At 45.1% G+C, this 12,993-nt stretch overlaps 1 protein-coding gene across 1 annotated transcript in view; it reads left to right on the top strand.

The window, feature by feature from the left end:
* Positions 1-234: 234 nt before the first annotated feature.
* The window catches only part of LOC309558636 (uncharacterized protein), a 526,969-nt gene continuing 514,210 nt past the window's right edge, over positions 235-12,993 (top strand). The window contains exon 1 of the mRNA XM_082261702.1: positions 235-443. Coding sequence (XP_082117828.1) covers positions 249-443 — 195 coding nt within the window. The 5' untranslated portion in view covers positions 235-248. The remainder of the gene's footprint in view (positions 444-12,993) is intronic.

The following is a 12,993-nucleotide window of genomic DNA, read 5'->3' as shown; positions in this document are numbered from 1 at the left end:
GCATCAAAACAACTACATTGCAAATAACATAATAACTGCCTCTTGGCAAAGGGTTATATGGGTTTGTGCAGTACAATCCATAGCATCTATGCAAAAACAAGGTTATGCAATAACAAATGAAAGAAATATGAGCCAAATGGAGTATTATAGTTTATTTGTGCCCTAGTAAAGATTAATATGTTAAGAATTAACAGCATGCATATAAAAGTTCTGCCATATTGATGATATCATCATTACGGTTGTTCACTATGACTTTTCTCAGCTACCTTCTAACAAGGATTGACTTGCTGCTTTATTTTACAACATGTGTTGTATTATTTTTGTACTGGATCAATGGATCTAAGAAGAGCAATGGAAATATGCCACCAGGTCCTAAACCTCTACCTTTAATTGGGAACCTCAATCTGGTGAACTTGAAAAAGCCATATGAGTCACTGATGGAGGTAGTACCAGTTATTATTAATATTTATAATAAGGCTTCTTGGTTGTAATAATATATAGATTTATATATATATATATACTGTATTTCAAATGAAGCACCCTTTTTGAATGTATTATATTGGAGATCTTTTAACATCATATATTATTTGCTTATTTTGTAATGTTGGCAAATGTAGTCACCTGAAATCTGTAAAAATATTATGCAGCCAAATTGTAGGAAAGTGATAAACAATGCCCATCTTATTTTAAGCTCTACTGTGACAGTTTGTCAAAAATACCATTTCCAATGTTTACAACCATTATTTAGAATAAAACCTTCCCAAAACCATTATGTTTTTCCTTAGAAGTTGTTACTTTGTGGTGTAGGAGGAGGGAAGAGCGCCACTTGAGTTTTATGTAAGTTACTACGTATTTTATGTTACAATAAATCATTATCTTGCACTCAAGTGGCGCTCTTCCCTCCTCCTTATCCGTTTAGAGTTGACTTCACTCTGTTTGAATCAGCTGACCCTGAGCTGTGGACCACCCACGGATTACCTCTAAGAACTGTTACAATTTGCACATGGACTTTTTTTTTTTTATGGCACATGGACTTTTAATCCCCCATTGTGCATGTTTTTTGCCCCTTCTGTGCATTCCAGCACTTTGTTTTACTTTTGTCTCAAGCTATACATGTTATATGAACGCTTTAACCTCTGAGCGCCTAAACCAGTCTCTTACTTTGTGGTGTACCCAGGTTGGCAAATTTGATCTGCACTTTGTGGCAAATTGTGGGTGTGGCCAAATGCAGGTGTAACTTTAGGGAATAGCAAACAACCAACATTTTAACATCTTTTACACTATTAACAAGCAATGCACTGTTTTTGACCCAGTGATATATACCTAGTCCCAGCTATAAATATATTTCTAATGATCTTAAATATACCCCCCTCCCAAAACTAGAAATATATGATCTATCAGAAGTACAGTATATCCTCAACATCACTATATAGCCTCTATGTTTATCAATCTATATCCCTTATGCTGCAAATATATTACCCTTACATGTTCCATCCCTACGTTATGCATCAGATCAGGTGTCTTATTTTGTGCTCTGGTGATAAACATATGGTAAATACTGTTTAAAGTACAGTATGTGTTTTGATTTATAACAGTGACTTATCACCTTGTGGATAAAATGCCCCATCAACAGGGTGTTTACAATATTTAGAAGCCATAAAACAAAACAGAGGGCACTGGACAACAATATTCACTTAGAGACTGTTCCAGTCCCAAAGTCTCATCAACGTAAAATTTCAAGTGCCATAAAAGTGACTTTACTGGAGTACAAAATAACTTTACCCAGAAACCCTTGGTTCGTGGAAGATGAAAATTTCTCTTTGTCTAATAGAAACATTCACCCTGTAATGCAACTAACTGCAGTGGAGCAAATGTATTTACATCAAATTGTATTGCAGCTCTCTGAAAAATATGGAGAAGTCTTCACTGTACACTTTGGACCCAAAAAGATTGTGGTGATCGTGGGATATAGTGCTGTGAAGGATGCTCTGATCAACCAAGCAGATGATTTTGGAGAAAGAGCTGATGTACCAATCTTCAAGCTTTTATTTAAAAATAGAGGTATAGTTAGCTTTATCATTTTATGTATAGTTTATCATTTTGTGCCAATTATGTGTCTTATGCAATTCATTTAGAATGTTCCAAAGGCCAAATAACTGTATAAATTAGGTTGCTTTAAGACCTAATTCATCAATAATTAGAAAATATATGGTTCCTCACTACATCCTCAATGCATTAGTTAAGTGATAATATAATCATCATTCAAACATTTTAGTCTACCTTTATGTTTTAGAGGTTTGACCCAGTTCACTCAAATCAGTAAAGATCAAGTGCATCATGCACAGGCTGTGAGCATGGGCAGTACCACCGCTATGGGGGTGCGGACCGCACCCGGGTGACACCCACCAGAGGGGTGACACCATCCCATTCATGACAGAGCATACCGACTGCATCATTTAGGGGCTGGTTTGAGGTGCACACTGTGACCACGCACAGCCAGCCCAAAACTAGCCTGCCCAGAGCCATGCAGGTCACTGTGGCAGGATAGACAGGAGAGAGCCTGATGCGCTAACCTGTCCAGTGTCTACTTCTCTGTCTTGTTTCTGCTGTCACACTGCAGTGGCAGGACAGAGCAATGTTCCAGGATAGAGGAGGGTGAGTCACGCCAATGTGGCGGTGCTGAAAAACATGGTGTCATCCCAGGGGTGTTTTACTACACCAGGTGACTCCAACCATTGTAACGCCACTGGACATAGGTTATTAGAAGCAAGTTCAACAACCACAACAATTTACAAATGACTCTGTTTTTTCAGCGTCGGTGCAGAACTGTCATTGCATTATTAGAGTGCCAAAAGTAATTACCCAAAGTAACCAATTGAATTTCAGCTTCGAGCAGTAAAGGAAGATTACTGATTGGTTACAGTGGGCTACAGCACTTTGTGGCCTATTACATAAAGGCAATAATGTTAAATAACAAATTGCATACTTACATTTCATTATCTGTATTTTAGGTATAATATTTAGTAATGGAGAACCTTGGAAAGCTTTAAGGCGGTTCACACTCTCAACTCTTCGAAACCTTGGAATGGGGAAGAAAACAGTAGAAGCCAGAATACAAGATGAATTATTTCCTCTTATAGAAAATTTCAAGTCACACAAAGGTAATAAGGTCTATTGAATATAAACTGTTCAAAATATATAAATTCTGTTAATAAAATGAGGACTTTCTGATGAGACCTAAATGATAAAATTATTTTATTCCAGAGTATAACAAAAATTGCGATATGGTATCATGCCAGACTTTTTAAAACTGTTTTATCTAGATTTTTTGAAAATATGGTGAACGGCGTAACATAGAGTATGTTGGACTTTGAATGCAAGATGCTATAACTGACTCATGCAAGAGTCAACATTTCTCTAGTGTAGGGATGAGCTTCGAGTTCGAGTCGAAGCTAACTTGGACTCGAACATCGGTCATTCGATCGTTCATCAAAGGACGAACAAATGTGCTTCTTCACGGGAAAGTCGAGATCCCATATTGCACTGCGCATGCGCACGCCGCGTGTGCAGCATATTATGTGATTGGCAAAAGCATGCACCCTGACCTCATGCTTTGGCCAATCAAATGATCTCTGCCATGATTGGACAAAAGGCAGACTGCCTTTAGCCAATCATGGCTCAGGGGCCAAGTACACGTCCCACACTACATAAAGGCTGCTCGCGCAGCCACAGCGTGTAGTGTGATTGTGCAGGCGAGGACACAGGGAGAGGAAAGCGTTTGAGGCAGGGCAAGAATAGCTTTTTTTGGAAATTGTCAGACATCACAGTGAGACATTCATAGCAGTGTAGGGAGGGACAGGAATGTGTTTGAGGCAGGGAGAGAATAGTTTCTTTGCAGTTTGTCAGACAGAGCAGTGAGAGGGAGAGAAACGTGTTTGAGGCAGGGAAAGAATTGTTTCTTTGCAGTTTGTCAGACAGTGCAGCGAGACATTCCTAGCAGTGACGGAGAGAGATTTGTGCTTGTAACAAATTCAGAGATCATATAGTGAGAAGTATATTCAGTAGTGCATACCATAGACCATATACCATACATAGATCTCTATCTATACATAGGGCTATCAATTACATCATATCAGGTCATTGCGTATACTGTATACCCATCACATCTTTACCTATATATAGGGCTATTGATTACATCATATCAAGTGATAGTTTAGAGTATTTTAATTAGGCACTTGTGTATACCCTATAACCACCACATCTTTATTTTTATATAGGGCTATTGATTACATCATTTTAAGTGATAGTTAGAGTATTTTAATCGGTCACTTGCGTACACCCTATAACCACCACATCTTTACCTATATATAGGGCTATTGATCACATCATATCAAGTGATAGTTAGAATATTTTAATCATAAAATAATAAAGTAAAGTCAGCGCCTTACAGATATAGAACAGCAGCTAGCAAACAGTGTGAATATACGAACACCAAAATAACATGTAAAATAAGGTTGCAGCGCTAAAAGTGGTGATAAAGGTGACAAATCAAAAAATGTAAAATATTGTGTGTGGCAATTATGTCACATACAGTACATATGAAATAAGTTGCAGCATTAAGTTAAAGTGTTTAAACAGTGATTTAAAGTGACAGAATAATAATAATTCAGTCAATAGGAAGAAATAAATCCACAATTGTGCTGATATTCAGTGCCAGTATAAATAAACACTCCTCCACCAGTGATCCTTCACCAAAGATCGGAAAGCACACTCACCAGGCCAATATGCTGCCTTATCAAGACTAGGGTTGAGCGGACACCTAGATGTCCGTGTTCGACGGGTTCGGCCGAACTTTAAAAAAAAGTCCGGGTCCGTGTCCCGGACTTTTACCGAACTTTTCCCGGACACCGAACCCCATTGAAGTCAATGGGGACCCGAACTTTAAGGCACTAAAATGGCTCTAAAACACCAAAGGAAAGGGCTAGAGTGCTGCAAATGGCAGCAACACGTAATTAAGAGCATGGCAAGTGCTCTGCAAACAAATGTGGATAGGGAAATAACTTAAAACAACAAAAAAAACCAGAAAAATAAAACAATGTTCTTCTTCATCTCTGAAGGACGAGGCCCATATGGAGTAGGAGGGAGGTTGAGGTGGTGGTGGATGTGGCGGTGACATAGGCGTGCGCACAGGGTGTGCTGGGTGTGCCTGGGCACACCCTAATCACCTAGGGCACATAGCATTGCCAGTGAGGAGATGGGAAAGATCTCCCTGGGACCTGCTCTGCTCTATTTCTCCTTGCCTACAGGTACATGGCCCCGATACATTACTCTCCCTGCTGGCAAACACATGCATGTGTATTTCAACTTTGGGGTGCACACCTTAATGCAATAGGCTGCGCACACCTATGGGCGGTGTAGGTGGAAGCGGCGGTGGAGGAGGACCAGGGCCGGATTAACAGCATCATGGGCTTGGTGCTGAGGATTTTGAAGGGCCTTAGGGCCGTGCCTTGCCATGCACCCAGAGGAGGAAGGGTGCAGCCATGCATGCCTAATTCAACATGGGATGCTGTCTCTGAAGCCCATAAACACATCCATGCATCGCCAACTGTCCCTCCTTGTCCGGCCTTCACGCTGTGTGGGGAGGTTCTGAGGGTGCTGCCTGGGGAAGCGAGCATAGAAGCCAGACTTCTGTGTTTACAAGTGACAGAAGAGCGGTAACAGTGAATATGGCCAACCCGGGGCCTATATAAAAGGTAGGGGCCTGGAGCTGCAGCTCCAATAGCCCCTACATTAATCTGGCCCTGAGGAGGAGGACGAGGTAGCCAACACTGCTTCTTTTCACAAATTTTAAATGAGGGTACACCCCAAAAGAGTGAGAAAGAGCAAAAATGGAACAATGGGTGGGTAAGGTCGGTATCCATTGCTATTCTGCATAAGGTACGGAAAAGTCCCGTGGGATCCATGCCTGGTTCATTTTAATGAACGTGAGCTTGTCCACATTGTCTCTGGACAGGCGGCTGCGCTTGTCTGTTATAACGCCCCCAGCCGTGCTAAATACCCGTTCAGATAATACACTGGCTGCAGGGCACGCCAGCACCTCCAAGGCGTAAAGGGCAAGCTCAGGCCATGTGCCCAATTTGGAGACCCAGAAGTTGAAGGGGGCAGACCCGTCATTCACTACATGTAGGCGTGTGCACACATACTGCTCCACCATGTTGGTAAAATGCTGCCTCCTGCTAAGACGTTCCATCTGAGCTGCTGGTGCTGCTGTTTGTTGTGGCGTGCTGACAAAGCTTTTCCACATTTCGGCCATGCTAACCCTGCCTTCTGAGGTGCTGGCGGTGCCCTGGTTGCGTTGGCGACCTCCTCCTCCTCCTCCGCCTTGTGCTTCCACTGTGGCCCCGCTGTCAGATGGGAATGCCAGCAGCATGGCGTCTACCAGCGTGCGCTTGTACTCGCGCATCTTGCGATCGCGCTCCAGTGAGTGAATTAAGGACGGTACGTTGTCCTTGTAACGGGGATCCAGCAGCGTGGCCACCCAGTAATCAGCACAAGTTAGAATGTGGGCAACTCGGCGGTCGTTGTGGAGACACTGCAGCATGTAATCGCTCATGTGTGCCAGGCTGCCCAGAGGCAACGAAAGGCTGTCCTCTGTGGGAGGTGTATGGTCCGTGTCCTCTGTATCCCCCCAGCCACGCACCAGTGATGGCCATGAGCTGGCCTGGGTGCCACCCTGCTGTGAACATGGTTCCATCTCCTCCTCCAGCTCCTCCTCCTCCTCATCCTCCTCATCCTCCAGAACTGTGCCCCTGCTGGACAATTGCGTCCCTGGCGTTTGCGTGTGCAGGAACCCACCCTCGGAGCCCCTTGCGAATGACTGCCCTGAAAGCCTTGGAAATGTTACCTCTTCATCCTCCTCCTCCTCCTCATCCTGTGCCACATCCTCTTCCATCATCGCCCGAATTGTTTTTTCAAGGAGGCATAGAAGTGGGATAGTTAAGCTGAGAACGGCGTCATTGCCACTGGCCATGTTGGTGGAGTACTCAAAACAGCGCAACAAGGCACACAGGTCTCGCATGGAGGCCCAGTTATTGGTGGTGAAGTGGTGCTGTTCCGCAGAGCGACTCACGCGTGCGTGCTGCAGCTGAAACTCCACTATGGCCTGCTGCTGCTCGCACAGTCTTTCCAGCATGTGCAAGGTGGAGTTCCACCTTGTGGGCACGTCACATATGAGGCGGTGAGCGGGAAGGCCGAAGTTACGCTGCAGCGCTGCCAGGCGAGCAGCAGCAGGGTGAGAACGCCGAAAGTGCGCACAAACGGCCCGCACTTTCTGCAGCAGCTCTGACATATCGGGGTAGTTTTTAAGGAACCTCTGCACCACCAAATTCAGCACATGCGCCAGGCAAGGGATGTGCGTCAAACCGGCTAGGCCCAGAGCTGCTATGAGATTTCGCCCGTTATCGCACACCACCAGGCCGGGCTTGAGGCTCGCTGGCAGCAACCACTCATTTGTCTGCTGTTCCATGCTCCTCCACAACTCCTGCGCGGTGTGTGGTTTGTCCCCCAAACAGGCAAGTTGTAAAACTGCCTGCTGTCGTTTACCCCTGGCCGTGCTGAAGTTGGTGGTGAAGGTGTTACGCTGTCCGGATGAGGAGGCGGTAGAGGATGAGGAAGCGGAGTAGGAGGAGTTAGGAACAGGAGGCAAACTGAAGCGCCCTGCAATCCTCGGTGGTGGAAGGACATGCGCCAAATTGCTATCCGCCTCAGGCCCATCCGCCACTGCATTTACCCAGTGTGCCGTTAGGGAGATATAACGCCCCTGACCGTGCTTACTGGTCCACGTATCCGTAGTTAGGTGGACCTTGGCACAGATGGCGTTGCGCAGTGCACACCTGATTTTTTCCCCCACTTGGTTGTGCAGGGAAGGGATGGCTTGCCTGGAAAAGTAGTGGCGGCTGGGCACGACGTACTGTGGGACAGCCACCGACATAAGGTTTTTAAAACTGTGCGTCTCCACCAGACGGAATGACAGCATTTCAAAGGCCAATAATTTTGAAATGCTGGCATTCAGGGCCAGGGATCGCGGGTGGGTAGGGGGGTACTTCCTCTTCCTCTCAAGTGTTTGGGAGATGGAAAGCTGAACGCTTCCACGGGACATTGTGGAGATGGTTGTTGGTGACCCAGGTGGTGGTGTTGCTGACAGATCGTCTGTTTGCGGGGTGGCAGGTGCCGGTATCACTACAGATGTGGCTGGAGCGGCCGAGACTGCAGCAGAAGAGGAAGCAGGATGAGCCAGAGACGTTTCTTGGTTTTGAAGGTGTGTACTCCACTGCAGCTCGTGCTTTGCACTTAGATGCCTGATCATGCAGGTTGTGCTCAGGTTGAGAAGGTTCATGCCTCGCTTCAAGCTCTGATTGCACAGGGTGCAAACCACTCGTGTCCTGTCATCAGCACATTTTCTAAAGAACTTCCACGCTAGAGAACTCCTTTGAGCTGACTTTGGTGCGCTCGTTCCCTTGCTGCGTTGGGCAGTAGCGGGCGTAGTGTCTAGGGCACGGCCGCTCCGCTTCTGCACCCTGCTCCCTCTTCTGCTGTGCTGGTGGCTCTGTGCGACCACCGCCTCTTCCTCCAAACTACTCAGTTCACCTGCATGACGTTCATTCCATGTGGGGTCGAGGACCTCATCGTCCTCCACATCATCTTCCACCCAGTCTTCACCCCTGCCCTCCTTGTCGGTCTCCACAATGCTGAACGCCGCAGCAGTTGGCACCTGCGTTTCGTCATCATCGGAGACGTGCTGCGATGATCCTTGCATGTACTCATCTTGAGAAATAAGTGGTTGGGCATCGCTGCACTCAATCTCTTCCACTTCTGGGGCAGGGCTAGGTGGATGGCCCTGGGAAACCCTGCTGACAGAGTCCTCAAAAAGAATAAGAGACTGCTGTATGGCTTGGGGCTCAGACTGCTGGCCTGATTTGCAAGGGGGTGAGGTGAAAGACGGTTGGACATTGGCTGCAGGTGCCAACTCTGACCTTTCTGCAGTAGACTGGGTGGGAGACAATGTGAAGGAACTGGAGGCACTGTCAGCAGCAAACCAATCTACTATCGCCTCAACTTGTTCTGGCCTCATCACTTCTAGGGGCGTTTGATGCCCTACCAAATACTGATGCAGGTTCTGTCGCCTACTCACACTTGAGGAAGGTGTTTCACTTGTGCGTGTAGCTGGCACAGATCGACCATGTCCTCTCCTTGCAACAGGAGCTCTACCAGCAGCACCACGACCCAGGCCACGGCCCTTATTTGACGGTCTCCTCATATTTCTGTAATTTAAGATCTTGCCCTAGAAAGGTTTTTATTGAATAGCGGAATAGAAAATATGATCCAAAAAAAGTGTATGTATATCACACGTACACAACCACACTAGGCCCCAATTACTATTGTTTGTACCCCTAAAAGGCTAGATGAGGAGTAGGGGGAGTATGGAACAGGCAGCACCCTCAAACCTTCAGAAGTATGAGATGAACCCCAACAACTTGGAAAGGTGGATCTCTCTCACACGTACCGACACAGACTATCCCGCAATTCAATTGATCCTCAAAGGTTTTTATTGAATAGCGGAATAGGAAATATGATCAAAAAAAGTGTATGTATCTCGCACGTACACAACCACACTAGGCCCCAATTACTATTGTTTGTACCCCTAAAAGGCTAGATGAGGAGTAGGGGGGGTATGGAACAGGCAGCACCCTCAAACCTTCAGAAGTATGAGATGAACCCCAACAACTTGGAAAGGTGGATCTCTCTCACACGTACCGACACAGACTATCCCGCAATTCAATTGATCCTCAAAGGTTTTTATTGAATAGCGGAATAGGAAATATGATCAAAAAAAGTGTATGTATCTCGCACGTACACAACCACACTAGGCCCCAATTACTATTGTTTGTACCCCTAAAAGGCTAGATGAGGAGTAGGGGGGGTATGGAACAGGCAGCACCCTCAAACCTTCAGAAGTATGAGATGAACCCCAACAACTTGGAAAGGTGGATCTCTCTCACACGTACCGACACAGACTATCCCGCAATTCAATTGATCCTCAAAGGTTTTTATTGAATAGCGGAATAGGAAATATGATCAAAAAAAGTGTATGTATCTCGCACGTACACAACCACACTAGGCCCCAATTACTATTGTTTGTACCCCTAAAAGGCTAGATGAGGAGTAGGGGGGGTATGGAACAGGCAGCACCCTCAAACCTTCAGAAGTATGAGATGAACCCCAACAACTTGGAAAGGTGGATCTCTCTCACACGTACCGACACAGACTATCCCGCAATTCAATTGATCCTCAAAGGTTTTTATTGAATAGCGGAATAGGAAATATGATCAAAAAAAGTGTATGTATCTCGCACGTACACAACCACACTAGGCCCCAATTACTATTGTTTGTACCCCTAAAAGGCTAGATGAGGAGTAGGGGGGGTATGGAACAGGCAGCACCCTCAAACCTTCAGAAGTATGAGATGAACCCCAACAACTTGGAAAGGTGGATCTCTCTCACACGTACCAACACAGACTATCCCCCAATTTAACTGATCCCCAAAGGTTTTTGATTAAATAGCGGAATAGAAAATATGATCCCAAAAAAGTGTATGTATATCACACGTACACAACCACACTAGGCCCCAATTACTATTGTTTGTACCCCTAAAAGGCTAGGAGTAGGGGGAGTATGGAACAGGCAGCACCCTCAAACCTTCAGAAGTATGAGATGAACCCCAACAACTTGGAAAGGTGGATCTCTCTCACACGTACCAACACAGACTATCCCCCAATTTAACTGATCCCCAAAGGTTTTTGATTAAATAGCGGAATAGAAAATATGATCCCAAAAAAGTGTATGTATATCACACGTACACAACCACACTAGGCCCCAATTACTATTGTTTGTACCCCTAAAAGGCTAGGAGTAGGGGGAGTATGGAACAGGCAGCACCCTCAAACCTTCAGAAGTATGAGATGAACCTCAACAACTTGGAAAGGTGGATCTCTCTCACACGTACCAACACAGACTATCCCCCAATTTAACTGATCCCCAAAGGTTTTTGATTAAATAGCGGAATAGAAAATATGATCCCAAAAAAGTGTATGTATATCACACGTACACAACCACACTAGGCCCCAATTACTATTGTTTGTACCCCTAAAAGGCTAGGAGTAGGGGGAGTATGGAACAGGCAGCACCCTCAAACCTTCAGAAGTATGAGATGAACCCCAACAACTTGGAAAGGTGGATCTCTCTCACACGTACCAACACAGACTATCCCCCAATTTAACTGATCCCCAAAGGTTTTTGATTAAATAGCGGAATAGAAAATATGATCCCAAAAAAGTGTATGTATATCACACGTACACAACCACACTAGGCCCCAATTACTATTGTTTGTACCCCTAAAAGGCTAGGAGTAGGGGGAGTATGGAACAGGCAGCACCCTCAAACCTTCAGAAGTATGAGATGAACCTCAACAACTTGGAAAGGTGGATCTCTCTCACACGTACCAACACAGACTATCCCCCAATTTAACTGATCCCCAAAGGTTTTTGATTAAATAGCGGAATAGAAAATATGATCCCAAAAAAGTGTATGTATATCACACGTACACAACCACACTAGGCCCCAATTACTATTGTTTGTACCCCTAAAAGGCTAGGAGTAGGGGGAGTATGGAACAGGCAGCACCCTCAAACCTTCAGAAGTATGAGATGAACCCCAACAACTTGGAAAGGTGGATCTCTCTCACACGTACCAACACAGACTATCCCCCAATTTAACTGATCCCCAAAGGTTTTTGATTAAATAGCGGAATAGAAAATATGATCCCAAAAAAGTGTATGTATATCACACGTACACAACCACACTAGGCCCCAATTACTATTGTTTGTACCCCTAAAAGGCTAGGAGTAGGGGGAGTATGGAACAGGCAGCACCCTCAAACCTTCAGAAGTATGAGATGAACCCCAACAACTTGGAAAGGTGGATCTCTCTCACACGTACCAACACAGACTATCCCCCAATTTAACTGATCCCCAAAGGTTTTTGATTAAATAGCGGAATAGAAAATATGATCCCAAAAAAGTGTATGTATATCACACGTACACAACCACACTAGGCCCCAATTACTATTGTTTGTACCCCTAAAAGGCTAGGAGTAGGGGGAGTATGGAACAGGCAGCACCCTCAAACCTTCAGAAGTATGAGATGAACCCCAACAACTTGGAAAGGTGGATCTCTCTCACACGTACCAACACAGACTATCCCCCAATTTAACTGATCCCCAAAGGTTTTTGATTAAATAGCGGAATAGAAAATATGATCCCAAAAAAGTGTATGTATATCACACGTACACAACCACACTAGGCCCCAATTACTATTGTTTGTACCCCTAAAAGGCTAGGAGTAGGGGGAGTATGGAACAGGCAGCACCCTCAAACCTTCAGAAGTATGAGATGAACCCCAACAACTTGGAAAGGTGGATCTCTCTCACACGTACCAACACAGACTATCCCCCAATTTAACTGATCCCCAAAGGTTTTTGATTAAATAGCGGAATAGAAAATATGATCCCAAAAAAGTGTATGTATATCACACGTACACAACCACACTAGGCCCCAATTACTATTGTTTGTACCCCTAAAAGGCTAGGAGTAGGGGGAGTATGGAACAGGCAGCACCCTCAAACCTTCAGAAGTATGAGATGAACCTCAACAACTTGGAAAGGTGGATCTCTCTCACACGTACCAACACAGACTATCCCCCAATTTAACTGATCCCCAAAGGTTTTTGATTAAATAGCGGAATAGAAAATATGATCCCAAAAAAGTGTATGTATATCACACGTACACAACCACACTAGGCCCCAATTACTATTGTTTGTACCCCTAAAAGGCTAGGAGTAGGGGGAGTATGGAACAGGCAGCACCCTCAAACCTTCAG

The sequence above is a fragment of the Pelophylax lessonae genome (assembly GCF_965119305.1).
Source record: "Pelophylax lessonae genome assembly, chromosome: 6".
In the NCBI taxonomy this organism is placed as follows: domain Eukaryota; kingdom Metazoa; phylum Chordata; class Amphibia; order Anura; family Ranidae; genus Pelophylax; species Pelophylax lessonae.
This window is presented reverse-complemented; position numbering and strand designations above follow the sequence as displayed.